This window comes from Hyperoodon ampullatus, assembly GCF_949752795.1.
Source record: "Hyperoodon ampullatus genome assembly, chromosome: 2".
NCBI lineage: Eukaryota > Metazoa > Chordata > Mammalia > Artiodactyla > Ziphiidae > Hyperoodon > Hyperoodon ampullatus.
The window spans coordinates 20,734,521-20,754,076 of NC_136915.1; the positions used below are offsets into that span (position 1 = coordinate 20,734,521).

General features: G+C 42.0%; 1 protein-coding gene and 1 pseudogene across 2 annotated transcripts; one reads left to right on the plus strand and one right to left on the minus strand.

Moving 5' to 3' along the window:
- Positions 1-3,689: 3,689 nt before the first annotated feature.
- LOC307063885 (pre-mRNA-splicing factor SYF2-like) lies at positions 3,690-11,079 on the plus strand (annotated as a pseudogene). Its single transcript, XR_013811540.1, has 7 exons — positions 3,690-3,716; positions 3,932-4,042; positions 7,013-7,138; positions 7,947-8,064; positions 8,175-8,262; positions 9,102-9,198; positions 10,515-11,079. The product of XR_013811540.1 is annotated as a pre-mRNA-splicing factor SYF2-like (transcript).
- A 4,393-nt stretch (positions 11,080-15,472) lies between these two features.
- On the minus strand, positions 15,473-18,872 carry RSRP1 (arginine and serine rich protein 1; the record flags this gene model as incomplete). The annotated part of the gene is made up of 4 exons (XM_079697490.1): positions 15,473-15,938; positions 16,517-16,600; positions 17,792-17,943; positions 18,362-18,872. 4 exons carry the CDS (start codon positions 18,870-18,872, stop codon positions 15,801-15,803), a joined length of 885 nt encoding a protein of 294 aa, XP_079553616.1. The 3' UTR covers positions 15,473-15,800.
- Positions 18,873-19,556: the final 684 nt, after the last annotated feature.

Genomic DNA, 19,556 nt, shown 5'->3' on the forward strand with positions numbered 1-19,556 from the left:
CCTTCGTACTGCAGCGTCAATACAGATTAATAACCTACTATAAGCCCCGCCCCTTCCTGTCAGCCTCAGGAATTTAGGACCAATCCCTGCCCCTCTTGGCAGTGAGACGTTTTTCAACTGGGCAGGGCCTTGCGCAGCCGCAAAAGGCCTCAGAGGCGGGGGCCGGAAGGGTGGAGGCTGAGAGAGAAGCGCCTGGGTTTTCGGTAGAGGGCGGCTAGGGAGGAGTGGTGGAGCTGGGAGCCTCGTGGAAAGTCACCTCAACTGTGCTGCGAAAAGTGCTTTCCATTCAGCGCTTAACCTGTGTCACCTCTTCCGAGTCAGGTCTCCCCTGACTACGTTGTCTCGCGTAGGCCCTTAGTACTGTCATATGGTACCATTTTCATTCTCTTTAATATATGTAAGATGTTTTTCTCGTCTGTTCGTTTTCTTTTTCCCCCAACGACGTGGTAAACTGCAGGAGAGCAGGACCCGTCCCATCCTGTTCGTTCTTCCGTGCTCAGCGGTGAAACTGCGCCAGAATTAATAATAGTGCTAAAGTTATTAATATAATCCAGTTAAGGTGCTGGATACAAGAGAAATACATGAAAATAATTTTTTTCTTCACTAAAACCATTAATTAGATGTGGAAATGAAAAAGTAATCCCCCAAATGAAAAGATACCTGGGTATAAGATTTAAACGGTAATATGAAGAAAAATACGAAATAAAGTACAAAGAAATTAAATTTCAGTAAGTGATGAAGGATTTTCTGATTGGAAGACAATAGAAAAATGTAATATCACAAAAGAGTATCTCGAATGAGTATAAATGTAATATTATTCCATCAATCTCAGTGGGTTGTTTTTGTTTTTTTGGAACTGTAAAATGTTGTGACAAAAATCTAAAAGTTCAGTGAAACACTGTTGGTGAGCCTGTGAAGTGTTACCAACCAGGGTTCTTGGATTCTTTAATCAATAGAAATTGATGAGGCCAGATGAGGAATTCAAGCAAGGCTTGAATTGGGACTCTTGCTGCAGCAGGAGGGAGTGAAAACAAGTAACAGGTGCCCTTGTTAGCTCCCTGAGGGAGTGGTAGAGAGGGGGCACGCTAGCTGGTCCTTTTAAATGGTAGGGGCGGATCCATAGGTTGGGCCAGAGGGTTGGCTTAGGTGGTCTGCCCACCTGCTTGGTGGTGCTGTGTTCAGGGATCATGCTGCAGTAGACTGCTTTTGCTCTTGACATCTCAGAAGTGGCAGTTGGGTTTTGGGCCTTTGTGTATTGTGTGGTTCATAATTTGCCCCAACTGCTCATGTACCCAGTTATTTTTAGTCCCTTATTGTTTCCTTGTGGTCCCAGGTCCCAGCCTGTCTCAGTAGGACTGAAAATTGGTACAACCCTTAGGGAGAGCAATTTGGCAATATCTATAAAAATTACAAAGGCATCTAATCTTTGACCCAGCTATCTGGGAATTTATCCTACAGGTACAATTGCACAGGCATAAACTGACTTATGTACAAGGTTGTTCATTTCAGTTTTTTGTAAAAGCAAAAAATTGGAAACAACTCAAATGTCTGTCAATAGAAGACCGGTTAAATACATGATGGTACATTCGGGGGAAGCTGTAAAAAGGAATGGGGCAGGGAATTCTCTGGCGGTCCAGTGGTTAGGACACTGTGCTTCCAATGCAGGGGGCATGGGTTCAATCCCTGGTCGGGGATCTAAGATCCCACAAGCCATGCGGCACAGCCAAAATAAGTAAATAAATAAATAAGGAATGGGGCAGCTCTCTGTATACTAATTTGGAAAGTTCCCCAAAGTATACTAAATGAAAAATGCAGGGTACAGAACTGTGTATATGGTTATAGTATGCTATATTTAGGAGGCAATGGGCAGGGTTAGGGTTACTAAGAGCATATTTTTGCTTTGCAAGAAGCTAATATAAGTGATAATCTGGGGGATTTACTATATATATACATATATAATTCAAATCATATTAATATATTTCCAATTCCAAAATTAAAAATTAATTTTTACAGAAACAGCCAAGAGTAGTTTTGGAAAAAAAAACTGAGAAGGAACTTATCTTACTAGGAATTAAAACTTAATAAGAGGCTTCAGTAAAAACATTTGCACAGAAAATGACACATAATCGGAACAGAATAAGGTCATGGGTTCGGTCCCCATATGGGCCACCAAAAAAAAAAAAAAAAAAGGAACAGAATAGAAAGTTCACAAGTGGATTTAGTGGGAAAGTCATGCTTTCTAGAATAGAAGAGAATAAATGGTCAGGATATCTATTCCCTGACTGGATTATGGGTTAGCTGCATTTCTTTAGTCACATCTTCTGTCTGAAGATTTTCTCCTATCCTATCCTTCCTTCTTCTTAGGATTAGGGGTAGCAATGGCTCCCCTTTGTTGCTAGCCCTGGAATGCTTCACTCTTTTGTTGGTTTCTCTTAACCCAGTCTACAATTTTGTAAACAGTCCCTTTATTAAACTCTCCTTAATTACTTGGTTTGAGTATGTAGGGCTTTGACGGATAAAATATTTTTACAAACCGTGTAATTCTGGTTAAGTGATCGTACTGAAAATAAGTGACATTTCTGTATTCCTAAAGAATAAAAATACGTGTTACGACTGCTCTGTCAAATCATCCATAATGTAGAAAAAATATAAGCTTATGACTGCTAGATTTGCTGCTTTCATAGTTGTTAAGAAACTTGTCTCATTTAAATTAACTGCACTAAACAGTCAATTCCACGCTTATTTAATTACATTTATGTAGGCACCACAAAGAAGAAAGTATGAAAAGCTGCAACAGGGGAAACTGACCCTTAAGGTGGTGAAGGTTAGGGCTTCCCTGAAGAAAAACATTTAAAGACATCTTAGGAGGAGGACACACCTAATCCCAACTGGTATATTGGTCATTTGCCATTGGCCAGGCACAAGTCACAAATATTTCACAAATATTGTCGAATTTGTCCTCAAACTACTCTGTAACATGGGTATTGTCTTATTATTTATTTTTTCATAGATGATGAACCAAAGAATAGACGAGTTAAATAGAGAATGGTTATACAGTTCATTACTGAATGAATGGACAGATATACGAAGAATGGTGTCCTATGCAGAATTTTGAGAAGTCAAAATCTCACATTAATCCAAGAAATCTTTCTGCATCTCGGAGATGCTTGAGGAAGAGATCCCAAATACCCTCGGTCAATTTGTTCCTTCCTTTCTTCATTCAAACAGTTCGGGGCACAGGGAATCCGCTGTGAGCAAGACAGAAATAGATCCTGTCCTCTTGGAGCTTCCGTTGTACCGGGCGTTGTACCGCCACGCAAAGGTTAAGACAGGATGCTGTGATGGTGACTGTAGGCCTGCTTTGGTCACTTGATGGGCACAGTCTGTGCTCTGGGTTGCTTTCTCACACTTTTGGTGGCGTTTTCTTCCTTTTACCCCTCTTCCTCGAGCAACACACTCAGACAATTCCGCCGCGCTGCCCTGGTGTCTCCACTCAGTGCGCCTGCGCCCAAGCCTGGCCCAATCGGATACAGCCCAAGGCTGTATCGAGGGCGGGATTGGTTCCTCAGCTGGGGAAGCAGAAAAGGGCGGGGCTTTGTCCAGAAACCTGTGGCTGCTGGCCGACAGAAGTGAGCTGGAGACTCGGAAAAGTTGTCGCAGGAAGTCTGGGGGAAAAACGCTACCGGGTGATGGCGGCAAAGGCTAAGGCAGAGGAGGTGGGTGGGGCTGGTCTTGACCAGAGGTTGGGAGTGTAGGAGCGTTTGCGGCTAGACGAAGAGGTGGTGCCAGGGAGGCAGAGAGGGGGGCGCAGACACCGTGGGGTCGGGGTCGGCGGTGAGAGCGCCCGGCCTGTCGGGAACCGCGGGGAATCACCTGGGCCGTCCGGGAAGAAGCCGAACCGGCCCCGCCTCCAGCCTGTCCTCCGCCGCAGGTGCCGGTAGACGGCGCGTAGGAACAGCAGCCCCCTGCGGCGGCCGAGGAGCTGGCCGCCCAGAAGCGCGAACAGAGACTGCGCAAATTCCGGGAGCTGCACCTGAAGCGGGTGAGTCGCCCCAGAGGCCAGCTGAGGCCTGTCACGTGACCAGGCCCGTGCGCGTTTGTGGAGCGACGAGGAAGCCGCACCAGCGCGTGTGACAGACCTGCAGAGCTTCATGAAAGTTCGGTCCCGGTGGTTCTCAGCCTGGAATCACACTGAAGTCACTTTGAGAACTTTTAAAAGCTAGACATGCTTAGGGCTCACTTCCAGAGTGTCTGATTTGATCAGTTTCTAAACACAGACGTTGGTATTTTTTTAAGCACCCTCTCCCCGCACCCTCCTCTCAGCTCAAGTGATTCTGTCAAACCTTTCTTTTTATGGAGGGGGATACCGTGGACCAGAAATGGCAAGTAACTTGTCTGTTGTCACGCAGCAAGTTGGCGTCATTCATCCAAAAACAGCCCCTCCCCTAATGGCCTCTAGTGTGCTATAGCCAACTATCAACAGATGGTGTTGATATAGCAGTAAATATGGTAAGGCTTCTGCCCAGTTATGGAGGCAGATCCGTAACCAATAATTACTTCACGACTTGGTAAATGGTATGTTAGAGGGAGGAACAAAGTGCCTCAGAAGTGCAGAGAAGACTGACAACTAGAGACTACGGTGACAACTAAGCTGCTTGAAAAATGAGTAGGATATTATTAGACAAGTAAAGAGTTGGGGGAAGTGTATAGAGCAGTAGGAACGAGAGCAAAGGAAAAGTCCTCATTAGGATAGGAGGTCAGCAGGCAGCTGGAGACAAGAGGAGGTATGTGTGACAATGGTAGTTATCTCTATTTGTGCAGAAAAACGCATTCTAAAAACTAGTGGGACATACTTAACTCAATTGAAATACTGTAAAAAAAAAAAAAAAAGGAGGCCGGATGATATGTGAAGAAGCAATGATAGAATTCAAACATCCCCCTTTTGCAGTTTTTAATGAGTCACTGGATCACAGTCAGTGGCTGTGAACATCACAAAAAGGATAAAATCAGAGATTATGTGTCTCCTGATAGAAGTATGTAGCACCAGTTTCATATAAGTAGACTTGCTAAAAATAAATCTAACCTGAATTGGGGACTTCCCTGGTGGTCCAGTGGTAAAGAATCTGCCTTAAAATGCAGGGGACGCGGGTTCAGTCCCTGGTCGGGGAACTAAGATCCCACATCCCACATGCCACAGGGCAACTAAGCCCACGCGCCACAACTACTGAACTCGCGCACCTCAACTAGAGCCCGTGTGCCACAAACTACAGAGCCCACACGCTCTGGAACCCGCATGCCACAACTAGAGAAGAGAAAACCCGCACGCCACAACTAGAGAGAAGCCCGCACACCACATCGAAAAATCCTTGCATGCCTCAACAAAGATCCCGCGTGCCGTAACTAAGACCCGACACAGCCAAAAATAAAATTAAATAAATAAATAATAAATAAATCTTAAAAAGAAATAAATCTAACCTGAATTGGATGAAGCCACTAGATCTACTGACCAATTTACAGGAAATACGGGGGTCAAAAAATACATTATAGGGAGGCAACTAGCAGATGCCACTTTGGGAAACAATAGGACAGTCAACACAGTCATTTTCAAACTCCTCAAAAAAGCAATGGATAAAAAAGATGGAAAAGGAAACTATACATTAAATAAACCTTAAGAGGTGTACATACATATTGACTAATCGCAACATGTGGGACTTGTCTGAATTCCAATTCAAACAAATTGTAAAAATAATAACACTTATGAGACAATCAGGAAAATGTGAACACTGACAAGATATTTGATAATAAGGAATTATTTGGGGAGTGTGCTGATGGTATTGTGGTTAAAGAGATATTACAATATTATAGATAGAAAAGAAAACCAGCTAGAAATCAGGAAATTTGGGTTCTTGGCCTAACTCTGTCACCTAAAACTTTCTGAACTTCATAGATAATAGAATTAGATTGTAATCCTTCTCATACCACCTTCATGGTTTATACTGTAAGTGTGACCACCTGTCCACTTGCTCAGTGTTTTTATTTTTTTAATAAATGTATTTATTTTCTTTTTGGCTGCATTGGGTGTTCGTTGCTGCACGTGGGCTTTCTCTAGTTGTGGTGAGCGGGGGCTACTCTTCGTTGCGGCGCACAGGCTTCTCATTGCGGTGGCTTCTCTTGTTGCGGAGCACGGGCTCTAGCCACGTGGGCTTCAGTAGTTGTGCGCGCAGGCTCAGTAGTTGTGGCTCGCGGGCTCTAGAGCGCAGGCTTCAGTAGTTGTGGCACTCAGGCTCAGTAGCTGTGGCTCGAAGGCTTTAGAGCGCAGGCTCGGTAGTTGTGGCACATGGGCTTAGTTGCTCCGAGGCATGTGGGATCTTCCCGGACCAGGGCCCGATCCCATGTCTCCTGCATTGGCGGGCGGATTCTTAACCACTGCGCCACCAGGGAATGCCCCCCCTGTTTGTTTTTAAAGGGAGACTAAATGAGGTGTTAAGATAGGTGTTTTTAGAGGTGTTAAAACTGAAACTTTGTCTTCAACCCAATCTGAATTAAAAAAGGAATGAGAAATGGAATCACTTTCTCAGTATGTGACTGACATTCAGTAGTATCTAAAATCATCTCAAGTACCTCTGTACAGTGGAACTCATACTTTGGGAAATGCTGTTTCAATCCAATCCTAAGCGACTCACTTACATCACACAGCCAGGGAGTAGTCAAATCAGTATTTCTCAGGCCTTCTTACTCCCAAACTATTGCTCTTTCCATCTTTACCACATGGTTCCTTGAAGGCAGTAAAATAATACTTAAAGGTATAGATATTGGTGTTTACCTCTCTTCCCCCTACATGAAATCTCTTCAGTACAAACACACTCGCACACAAACTTCTCCAGTGGCTCCCTTCCTTTCAGGATAAAATCCATAAGTCCATTTTGGATGGCCTACCATACAAGAAGATAGGTAACATTTATTTGGATTTGTTTCCATACCTCTGCTGACAAACTTTGTGTCCTGGTGGTAGAATGAAGCTCGAAAATTAAATCACCAGGAAGTTGTGGAGGAAGATAAAAGACTTAAATTACCTGCAAATTGGGAAGCTAAGAAAGCTCGTTTGGAATGGGAATTGCAGGAAGAAGAAAAGAAAAAAGTAAGTACACTCCTGCCACCTTCATAAGCTGTGGATTCAAATATTATATTGTGTTTTGTTCATGCGGTATATTGCATGGTAGTTAAGCATTAAGCATTCCAGCTCTGGTTTCCTCATCTGTACCTTAGAGAGTTGTGAGAATAAAATATGTAAGACATTTACAACACTGCCTGGCACATAGTTACAGCCACATAATGGATATTAGGGTAAAAGGTTAAGCTACAGTAACAAAAGCTCCAACAATAAGAAAAGGTAAACCTCATGAGTCTCTCCTGTATCAGTTCCCAGTTGAGCAGCCCAAGTCACCTGGCCTGATGCAGCTGCAAGGGACGTTGAGAAATGGGTGGCCATGAGCCCAGAAAGGAAGCGAGAAAGGATTTTGATGGACATCTAATGTGTCCCCTCCACAGCTATTTTTTTTTTTTTTTTTTTTGCGGTATGTGGACCTCTCACTGTTGTGGCCTCTCCCATTGTGGAGCACAGGCTCCGGATGCGCAGGCTGAGCGGCCATGGCTCACGGGCCCAGCCGCTCCGCGGCACATGGGATCCTCCCAGACCGGGGTACAAACCCGCGTCCCCTGCATCGGCAGGCGGACTCTCAACCACTGCGCCACCAGGGAAGCCCCCACAGCTATTTTTGGTGTCAGTTTTATAGATGTATCATTTCTTACAGATATAGCAGATTCCACAATTTTCTTTGTAAACTGGCCATTTTACTGTCTTGATGGCAGTCTTTAGGCCTTTGATTTGAAAGGAATTAAGGAATTGTATAAGGCAATAAAGCTAATGTTTTTTTCCCTCGTTTTAGGAATGTACAGCAAGAGGGGAAGACTATAAGAAAGTGAAGTTGCTAGAGATCAGTGCAGAAGATGCAGAAAAATGGGAGAGGAAAAAGAGGAGGAAAAACCCCAATCTGGGATTTTCAGGTAAAAATGGCTTTTACTTTATTGAATGGGCCTATTAATGGCCCATTTAACAACAAGTCTAATAATGCCCCACCCAACATCTAAAATAGTATGGGTTCTCATTTTTTCAGATTATGCTGCTGCCCAATTACGCCAGTATCATAGGTTGACAAAGCAGATCCGACCTGACATGAAACATGAGAGACTGAGAGAAAAGCAGTAAGTCGATGTGATTTAAAAGCATACATTATGTATGTTACTGGAAGGCCTTGAATTTAAGAGTGCTGATTCTGGAGCTTTGCTTCCTGGCCTTGGGTCCTGGCTCCACCACTTAGTAGCTGTGTCACACAATTTTTCTGTTGCCTCATCTGTAAATAGGGAATAACAACAGTGCCCACCTCACAGGGTTATTATCAAGATTAAATAAATTCATACAATGCCCTCAGTCAGTGCTTGGCACATAGAAAGCACTGTATATGTATTGGCTATTATTTGTTATCATTGATTATTACTGTTGCTATTACCCTTATCCACAGGTAAGGGACACAGTAATACTTTCTTTCGTCATGCACAGTAAACAGTGCTAAACTGCACTCCTTACCTAATTATGTAAGACAGGTACTGTGCTAAAGATCAAGACTGTTTTAATAGTGATAGTGTAGAGAGTGGAGAGGGCTGTAAACTGTGCCCTCAATTGAGCATGTTACTCAAGCTCTCCCACTGTATGAACTTCGTTAATTCCATTAACCTGTGGTCCTCAGCTAACTCATTTGGGCTTTGGAGGGTTTTTTTTTTTTGGCCACGCAGCATGCAGGATCTTAGTTCCCAGATCAGGGATCGAACCCACGCCCCCTGCAGTGGAAGCATGGAGTTTTAACCACTGGACTGCCAGGGAAATCCCAGGAGTAGATATTTCTTAAATATCTTTTTTTTGGTCTGAATTCTATTTCTTTGAAATAAAGTATCTCAAAGTTTTCCACTTTTGACCACTAAACATTGTGCAGTTCTGAAGGTATAGGATCTTTTTTTGTGTTACTCACCACTTCACTCTTTTTCAGTGGAGAGGAGTTCTACCCAACATCTAAGTCTTCTTCATGGAACACATGTGCCTTCCACCGAGGAAATTGATAGGATGGTCATAGACTTGGAAAAGCAGTAAGTACTACAAATGCAGCCTAAAGTTTTAGTAGTGATTCATGCTTAATAACAAAATTAACTATATGGTCTTGAAGTGTAGCAACTGGATTGAAGTTAAGGAACTTTTGAATTATTCGTTTGAAGAATGGTCCCATTCACCACCACTTTTATATGTGTGTGTGGGTTTTTTAAACATTTTTATTGGAGTATAAGTGCTTTACAATGTTGTGTTAGTTTCTGCTGTATAAAAAAGTGAATCAGCTATATGTATACATATATCCCATATCCCCTCCCTCTTGCGTCTCCCTCCCACCCTCGCTCTCCCATGCCTCTAGGTGGTCACAAAGCATCAAGCTGATCTCCCTGTGCTGTGCAGCTGCTTCCCACTAGCTGTTTTACATTTGGTAGTGTATATATTTCAATGCTTCTCTCTCACTTCGTCCCAGCTTACCCTCCCCCCACCCCACCCTCCTCCTCAAGTCCATTCTCTACATCTGTGTCTTTATTCCTGTCCTGCCCCTAGGTTCATCAGAACCATTTTTTTTAAGATTCCATATGTGTTAGCATACAGCATTTTTTCTGACTGACTTCACTCTGTATGACAAACACTAGGTCCATCCACCTCAAATAACTCCAATTTCGTTTCATTTTATGGCTGAGTAGAATTCCATTGTATATATGTGCCACATCTTCTTTACCCATTCATCTGTCGATGGACACTTACGTTGCTTATATGTGTTTTGAATGGGGTAACTACTAGGCAGAATCTACAGAGTACGTATAAAAATTCTCTCAACGTAATATGTTACCACTCATATTTCAGCATGAACCTGGGTAATTTCCCAAACTTCAGACCAGATCATCTGATGATACTGTTAACTTAAAAGATTAAATTCAGGAAGAATGCTCATTGAACATATATCCTTGTAGGATGCTTTCTAAAGATATTGCTTTCAGTCTTAACTATTAAAAGCAAAAAGGAGGGACTTCCCTGGTGGCACAGTGGTTAAGAATCCACCTGCCAACGCAGGGAACATGGGTTCGATCCCTGGTCCGAGAATATCCCACATGCCGCAGAGCAACTAAGCCCGCGAGCCACAACTACTGAAGCCCGCGGTCCTAGAGCCCATGCTCTGCAACAAGAGAAGCCACTGCAATGAGAAGCCCGTGCACCACAATGAAGAGTAGCCCCTGCTCACTGCAACCAGAGAAAAGGCTGCGCACAGCAACGAGGACCCAACACAGCCAAAAATAAATAAATAAATAAATTTATTTAAAAAGAAAAAACAAAAAGGAATGCAGCTTTGAATTCTGTATATTTGTTTCCGTTACAGAATTGAAAAACGAGACAAATACAGCCGGAGATGTCCTTATAATGATGATGCAGATATTGACTACATTAATGAAAGGAATGCTAAATTCAACAGGAAGGCAGAAAGATTCTATGGGAAATATACAGCTGAAATTAAACAAAACTTGGAAAGAGGAACAGCTGTCTAATCTCCTTCAGGAACTGTTCTGACTGCCAAATTGTACCAGTAAATCAGGACTCTTTCCTTTTATAATTTGTAAAGACGTGTTCTACAAATCTGTGTATTTTCATACTTATATATTTATTATTCATTTGTTTTAGAAAAATCTGTCTTGTATTTCTGTGTTTGAAGTGTGTGCTTAATGTGTGCACTCTGCTAGGCTTAAAATCCTTAGATACGAACACAAGTCATCATCATGCCGAAATCTGTCATACATTTGACTTGACCTGGAGTTGAACTTGGGAGCTTCAGAGGTGAGTTGCTAAATTGGCACTAATTCTTCTTATAAGCTATGGTAGGTACTGAAAGGAAGGCAGTGGTCACTGGAAATTCAACCGAATCCCTCCCTGCTCCAAGAGGTCACAATTAGCAGGTGCTTGCCTGTCCCATGTTCTATCCCATGGCCCAGGTGCATTTATGGGGCAAGCATAGAGGGTGGGAGACTGATTCTCCAATAGCATTTTACAAATATGCCATCCTTCAAAAAGCAAATATCCCTTGGAAAAAGATAAGTTAAAACACTTGGTGAAAGTATTATTAAAATACACATAATACAATCTTCTTTTTTTAAAGGCTAACTGGAATTCTAACCTTATTTCAACTGTAACTAAAAAATTAGGACATGCGATTTTAGTAGTAATTATGGGAAACAGAGGATAGAAAACCTGAAGTCAGGAGTATCCCATGAAAGTGAAGATTATTTGTGCCATGTTACGTGAATAAAAACATGCCTAGGATTGAGATCAGTATAAGCTGGGCACACTTACTGATCAATGAGTAGGAAGCTCTGATTTAGCTAATGACAGGCTTATAAAGATGGTAATATAAATGCTAATAATAAAGGTATATTCAGTGTACTGTGAATAGGGAAATTTTAACATTGAGGTACAGTCATACAACTATAGAATGAGACAGATCTAACATGAAAAGATGCTCTTACCTATATAAAGAGAGGTTTGTACAGGCATAGAAAAAAAATCCAGGATGTGCACCATACTATTTACAGTGATTGCTCCTGGGAATGGGAACAGATGTGGTAATTTTACTTATTTTTTAAAATAATTTGTCACAAATACACACCCATGCTGCCCAATCTTATCAAGAGTAATAACATGCCAGTAGTTTTTTCTTCTCCTGTATTTTCAAAGAAACATTTAATAATACCTTTCTACTAAGGGAAAAGGAGGGGAGGGAAAAATTAATAGGTCTTCAAAGACATCATACTGACTTGGGTTTAAAGGACAAATAGGATTTCCCCAGAGGAGAAAAGCACTCCCAGTAGCCAACCAAAAAAACAGATGTCAGTATGATCTGAAGACTACTCTGAAGGAGACTAGGTGGATGGTAAAAGCCACTAATTCAAACAGGCAATACTGTAATAAGCTCAGTATAGGAAAGGTTTATTTTGAAGAGCTGAGGCAAGCTTTGGAAACTAGAGTTCAGAAATTGATACTCTTCAGTTAGTAGATGGTAGTTAAAGACAGAGTGGAGGAAATTAGCAAAAGAGCTTGTAGAGGGAGTAGGCTAAGGATAGAATCCTAATAGTGGGCAAAGGACAAAAAGCCACTGTAGATAATGGAAGAGGTCAAAGAAAAGACAAATGCATGGAAATCTCTGCCTGAATGACAGAAAAATTTGAGAAAGGACTCCATGAAGAAATAGTGAAAAGTGAGCCCTCATAAGAACAAGTTTTATTTTGCTAGGTAAGCTTAATAAGTGCTTCAGCAAAGAAAACCAAAGGACAGCATGCTGTGGTTAGTTCAGTAATCATGGCTTCTCTAGAAAAAAAGCAGAGCATTACACACCTGAACCTACAATCTAGGGCTGTGCTTTCCAAAATGGTAGCCACCCACCGTATGTGACTAGTGATCATCTGAAATGTGACTAGGGCAAATTGAGGTGTGCTTTAAGTGTAACATACACACTGAATCACAACACCTACCCCAAAAAAGTAAAATACCACTTTTCTACATTGTAACTATTTTAACATCTACTGGGGTAAAAAACGAATTCACCTTTTTACTTTTCTTTGAAGCTCTCCTTTCTATTGGACAGCACTAAATCTAGTCTCGTGGTACAATTTCTCACTGTCAGCGCCTGCTTGCTATATTGTCCACAGGTTATATAATGACGTGGTATCACACCTGGGCAACTGCATCCCACTTATGTAATGACAGGCAGTCTGGGAATATGCACGAGTTATCTTCTGTGTCACAAAGCCTAGGAGAGACTGAACACAGTTGTCCTGACCACACACAAACAACAAGGTCAGGTTAGATAAGGACTGACAGGACTTCATGAGGTGATTATGGAAAAAAAAAAATGGAGAAAGTGTACATTCTTTTCAGGATACTGGGTAGTAAAAAGAAAATGAACTAATAAAGAGAAAATAGGCAAGTCTGAAGGCTGAAGGAAAAGACCACTGTAGAAGTGAAATCTCAGAAGTGGCACATATCCATAGCAACTAGCCAAACCTCTTACATAAGGTCATAATCAAAGCAGGTGCTTTTCTGTTACCAGCTAAGTGAAGGTGGAAATGATCTTAGCATTATGTCATCAATTCATTGCAAAAGTCTCCCTTACAAGGATATCCTTGAGTTCTATAGCTTTACTATAGTAATAGAAATTATATGTCCAGGAATGTATATATCCAAGTCTAAATTTGTACACTTAAATTTTTCATAGGGTCAAATTTAAGAGCAGCTCTTACCCAATATAATGTTCTACCATAGAAGTATTCTATTATCTGCACTTTCCAGTAAGTGGTTACTTAAAATTCAGTTCTTCAGTCATACTAGCCAACTTCTCAAGTGGTCAATAGCTACAGTGGCTGGTGGCTGTCTTAATGGGAAATGCAGGTAAAATACTGGACAGCACAGCTGTAGTTAATACAGTATTACATTCCACTTGAGGATTCTTCACCATCTTTTTAAAGTCCACTTCTACTTAAAAATTTAGGACTTAAGCCTGCTCATCTATTATCTAATTTCTGGGTGTTTGTCTTTTCCCAGGTTTTTTGTCTTGCCTCTAATATTCTCCTCATCCTATTCTCTAACTTGTTATCCCTGCCTAATGGAAGTCTATTTCATTATTTCCCAAACTAAAGAGTCTGTTCAAAATTATGGCAAGATTCCAAGGAGTAGAAAAGAAAACCATTCAAGCAATCAATAGTACCCACACCCATCACTAAAACAAAACCTCATGCATGTTTCTTTTTTTTTTTTTTTTTTTTTATTAGTTTCTGCTTTATAACAAAGTGAATCAGTCATACGTATACATCTGTTCCCACATCCCCTCCCTCATGCATCTCCCTCCCTCCCACCCTCCCCATCCCACCCCTCCAGGCGGTCACAAAGCACCGAGCTGATCTCCCTGTGCTCTGCGGCTGCTTCCCACTATCTATCTACCTTACGTTTGGTAGTGTATATATGTCCATGCCTCTCTTTCCCTTTGTCACAGCTTACCCTTCCCCTTCCCCATATCCTCAAGTCCATTCTCAAGTAGGTCTGTGTCTTTATTCCCGTTTTACCCCTAGGTTCTTCATGACATTTTTTTTTTTTTTAAATTCCATATATATGTGTTAGCATACGGTATTTGTCTTTCTCTTTCTGACTTACTTCACTCTGTATGACAGACTCTAGGTCTATCCACCTCATTACAAATAGCTCAGTTTCGTTTCTTTTTATGGCTGAGTAATATTCCATTGTATATATGTGCCACATCTTCTTTATCCATTCATCCGATGATGGACACTTAGGTTGTTTCCAGCTCCGGGCTATTGTGAATAGAGCTGCAATGAACATTTTGGTACATGTCTCTTTTTGAATTATGGTTTTCTCAGGGTATATGCCTAGTAGTGGGATTGCTGGGTCATATGGTAGTTCTATTTTTAGTTTTTTAAGGAACCTCCATACTGTTCTCCATAGTGGCTGTACCAATTCACATTCCCACCAGCAGTGCAAGAGTGTTCCCTTTTCTCCATGCATGTTTCTGATCTACTAGGATTTTTATTTTTTGCTTAGGTTCTAGCAAGACGTGTTTTGTTGCTAAAGTCTAGCACATAAGCAAAATAAATTCATTAAGCTGGCATTTTACATTTAATCCAAACATTTGATCTATTAAGTCAAATTAACATTTGGAGAGACCATCTAAAACTGGCTTATATCTTCCTAGTTTTGGTATCCACTAGAATGTATTAACAGGCAAAACCACAAAAATCCATAATCAGCTAACGTTTAAACCAACTGCCCAGACCTTTCAGTTAAGTGTAACATTCATCTCTACATTTTTATGTGCTTAGTTAAGGTCTTTCCCAGCTACAGTAAGAAGCAATGAAGAATTTCAAATAAATGAATACTTTTTAAAACATAAGAAAAAAATGCAACAAAACCTCTGATTTTATAGCCCAGTGAGGCATTCTGTTTCAACCCCTCTCTGGCTGAGTTTCCTGCCATGAAGTTCAATTCTTCCAGGATAACACGCCAGTATTCTTTTAAGTCTTAGGCCAAACTTCCCAAATTTTAATGAGTATCTACATCAACCAGGAGTACTTTACAAATCAGCTTCTAATTCAGTTCTGGGGTAGATTTGAGATTCAGCATTTCTCACAAACTCTGAGGTAAGATCACTGAGCCCTATGCTGTCAGTCCATGGATTTGGATCTGGGATTAGCAAGGCTTTAAACAAGAGATACCACCTCATTCTTCTTTATTAAATAAAAACCCATTATGTAAAATATACACAATAAAGTGAAACTAAAATGATAAAAACAAATTTATTAACAAAATATATACAACACAAACAGTTCAATTACTGTTTGTCTTAAAAATTTCACTTCTACATAACCAATCCATATTATATAAAACATTTACAAGTATATATACAAGAATGCCACCTGTGCGTAACCTCTGGTCCATTTGTGCTATCTCCTATCTGCAAGAGAAATCTAAAATGTTAATATTTAAATATTAAGTATTTACATCTTTCTGTGTTGTCATCTGTAATTGCAACAATTATCAATAAATGGTTCAAAGGAATGGAATAATGCTGGAAACAAACTCGCAAAAAAAAAGTGCATTTCAGGCAACCTTAGCTATTGATGTTCTTTTCGACAGGTATCCACAGTCCATATGGACTTTTCTTCTTATCTATTTTTGGGGATCCTGAAGAGGTCTCTTCAGCAGTAGCTTTAGCTGATTTCTGAAGCAATGGCTTTGCTACAGAATTCTGTAAGAGAACAAGTTCTTAAGTCAGCTTCCCAAACAAATATTATTACACATATTTAAAATATTTGCTTTTTACAAAATACATTAAATAATTCCATTTAAGACTAGAACTTTAAAAAGACACCAACCAAATAAATGCAAAGCCACGGACCGCACTTGCAACTTGATTCAATCAAATCAGACATATGCAAGGCATGTGTCACTACTGCAGTAGTGAAGTATTAAAAATAGTTTTGAAATTTTGTTTATTAAGCCCTTAGCTGATTTTAAAATATTCTGACTACAGGATATTCTGAGACTTGTTTTTTGAATATTTTAACAGTTAAAAAGGATAATGGGAATAGTTAAAAGGAGGACAAAATATTGAGACTGAGAATCTAGATATTAGAGTAGGAGCCCATTATATTGGTCACTTGTAAGAACCATACAAAAAAAATTTTTTTTAATTCTATTTATTTAGCAGCTTAGTAGGCCTCGAATTATCAGCATAAAAACAATGAGCCAACAAAAGTAAAAACCCACATAACAGAAATATGTTTAAGGCCAGTTTTTGAGTGGTCAATGCTTAGATATACTTACATTAGAGCTAAAAGCTATGATTTTTTGCTGGGAAGACTTCTCGTTGGGATTTTCTGTTTCATCTTCTATTAACTTATCCGACAGCTAGACAGGTAAGAGAAAGTAAATTTTAAAAAACCATACCCTTGTAGGTATAAAAAGCAGCCCAATTGTATTACAAATTCACTTGTAGAGACACAAATCAAGTTGGATGTAACCAAATAGTTAACATCCTAAAATAAACAACACAGTACTCTGTTGAGTTTTCCCCATAACAAAGTTGATTCAATGATAGGCTTAAGACACTCTTCCCCATAATGCAGTACTGTATCCCCCTGATGCAAATTCAAGTAACTTTGAAAGTCAAGTCATACCAGAAAACACCTAGTTTCAAAGAACTAAGGCATTTGCCCATCCAGTTGGGCACCTAACCGTCTGAAAAAGCGACTGAACTAAGATCTTTTTTGTCCACCACTAATACTTAGGCAAACCCACATCTGGGTCTGAATGACAGGAGATAACCCATCTTTCCCCTATGTTAACTGAGTGTTATCAATTCCTAACTACCTTAAACCTTTAAGCTATGAATTTTATGCTGCACATTTCTGGAGAATTTTAATAAACTTATCTGCAAGTGAAGCAGGCCTCTTCTTCTGTAATCTCTCAAAACATCTGGAATATATTGCATATATTATGAAAGGGACATCTGTATCAGATGCCCCACCATTACAAAGTACACTTTTGTTTTAGTACCTGTCCCAAATTCTAGCATGCATAGGGATCTACCAACAAAAAACTAAGTTTTCAGTGTGTCAACATAAACTTCAAATTAGTTAAACCTCTGATGCTTTTGCGCATGTATCAATTACCAACAGATTTTCTTCATCAATGTCTGGAGACCACATTCATGATTTCTATAAGACAGAAATAAAGCAGATAAACTATACTGTATGTTGAGTACAGAATTTGTGGGAACATAATGCTGCAAATGAGCGCTACAGATAAATACTCCGTAAAAAAACTAGCTAGAAAAACTTGGTAACTACATAGAAATCACCAAAGTATCAGCTACAATTATGAAAGTAATCAGTACTGTGTCAACTGAAAATAAAGTTCATTAGTCTCCCATTTTCACGGGGGGAGACTATCTCAGTATTGTCAGATCTGTTATTTTAAATTATATTTAGCTAGCCTTTCCAGGAAGCAGTCTAAGGCAAATCAAATAAAAATGGCTAATCAGATCTTTCTGGTAGTAGTTTTCTGAAGATTTTGTTTGGATAAATCTAAAATATTTACCTCAGATTTTGCACCATTATTCAGTACAGCTGTTCCACGGTTGGTTTCTTTAGATACAGAAACAGTTCTGAGACTAGCTGGCAAGTCAAAGTTGGCTGTTCCTAATGCTTTTGCGGCATTGGCTTTTGCTATTTCTAACAGCTCCATTCGATCTACAAAAGAAACACAAAATGTCCATTTATCCTGCAGTATTTCTCCAGAAAACTCAAAAATCACAAACTATGTTTGTGATTTTAAACTAGTGATATCTAGACGTTTACACGGTCCTTCCACATGTAAGATATATTTCTACTGATGGAAAAAGAACTACTTATTTTGCTGAGAAAAACAAGCATCCCTAAATAATCAACAAAAGCACAGGGTGGGTGAATAACTAAGTCCCTGACAATTTCAAGGCTCCACCCAGAACCGCCCTCCACCAAGCCATTTAACGTGCACAGCGTTACTCCCAAGGGGAAAGCATGCCGTCCATTTTAAAACTGGGCGCCCACGACAGTGTAGTTTTAACTATTAACCTACTGGAGTCCTTCCTCTTTCCCCTAACGCCTCTCTCGACGACCGACGACTCACCCTTCTCACTCAGACGAAATGGGGTTGGGCTCCGCGACCTGGTCCGGGATCGCCCCCTCCAGCCTCTGCGCTCCTCCGGGTGGACGGTGCGGCCGAAGCCGTAGTAACGGCGGTCCCGCGCGAAGGCGTAGGCCCTCCGGTAATGCGAGCGGCCGCGGGAGCGGGGGCGGCTGAGGGACCGGTAGGAACTCCTGGAGGAGCCGTGGTGCCTCTCCCGGTACCGGCGGCTGCGGGGGCGCGAGCGGCTCCGCGAGTACGAGCGCGAGTAGCGCCGGTACCTCCTCCGGTGGCGCCTTCGGGAGCGAGACCTCGACCTGCTCCTCCGCCGGGGCGGGCTGCGGCTGCGGCTCCGCGACCACGACCGACTCGAGACGATGGATCGGGACGGAGAGCTTCTGGGAGAGCGGCTCCCGGACGCCGAGGACAGCCGGCTGGACGGGCCCGACCGCGACGACGAGGGGGAGGCCTTGGGCGGCAAGCCCGGCCACAGGTCGTTCACGTAGCTGGACATCTTGGACAGCAGCTTCCGAGCTTCCTTTTCTTCGACGACCCCTGCCCGAAAACTCAGTTCCTAAAAACAAACCAGAGGAAACAAAATACAGGTGACGTCCCGAAGTGAGCCGCGCGGGCAGCCTCGGGCCGAGAAAGAAACGAGCCTCCCGGCCTCCGGAACTCCGGGTTGTGGCGCCGCCTGCTGCCGGACTTCCAGCCCCGCCACCGTCCCCGTCCGGGCCCCGGCTACGCTCGCCTTGAGGTAACTGACCGCAGGGCCACCCCGTCACCAGAAAACCCACCACGGGCCGTCGACGCCTCACTCAAGAAGAGAAAGGCCCTACGGACGCCTTCCTCCTGAAGTTAAGGACGGAGAGAGGCTCTTCGCTGCTTCTCCTGAATGGCGGACTCACAACCACGACCTCCAACTTCCAACGTCCAAAAGCAAACTGAACGGGGGCGCGGCAGACGGGTCGAAAATACCAGCAGCTGGCGCCCCGCGCCTGCGCAGAGACGTTGCGTGGTGGGCGTGGCTCCCCTCTCGTCCAACCGCCGCTCCCCTCCTCTCTCCACCCCGAGCCCCACCCTCCGCCTCACCCAATGGCCTCCAGGATACGCATGAGCGGCCTGGCACGGAAAGGGGGCGGGGGGAGCCGCCGCTCCATCCGGGTAGTAGCCTGTGGCTCTTTGGTGTTCTTGGCTG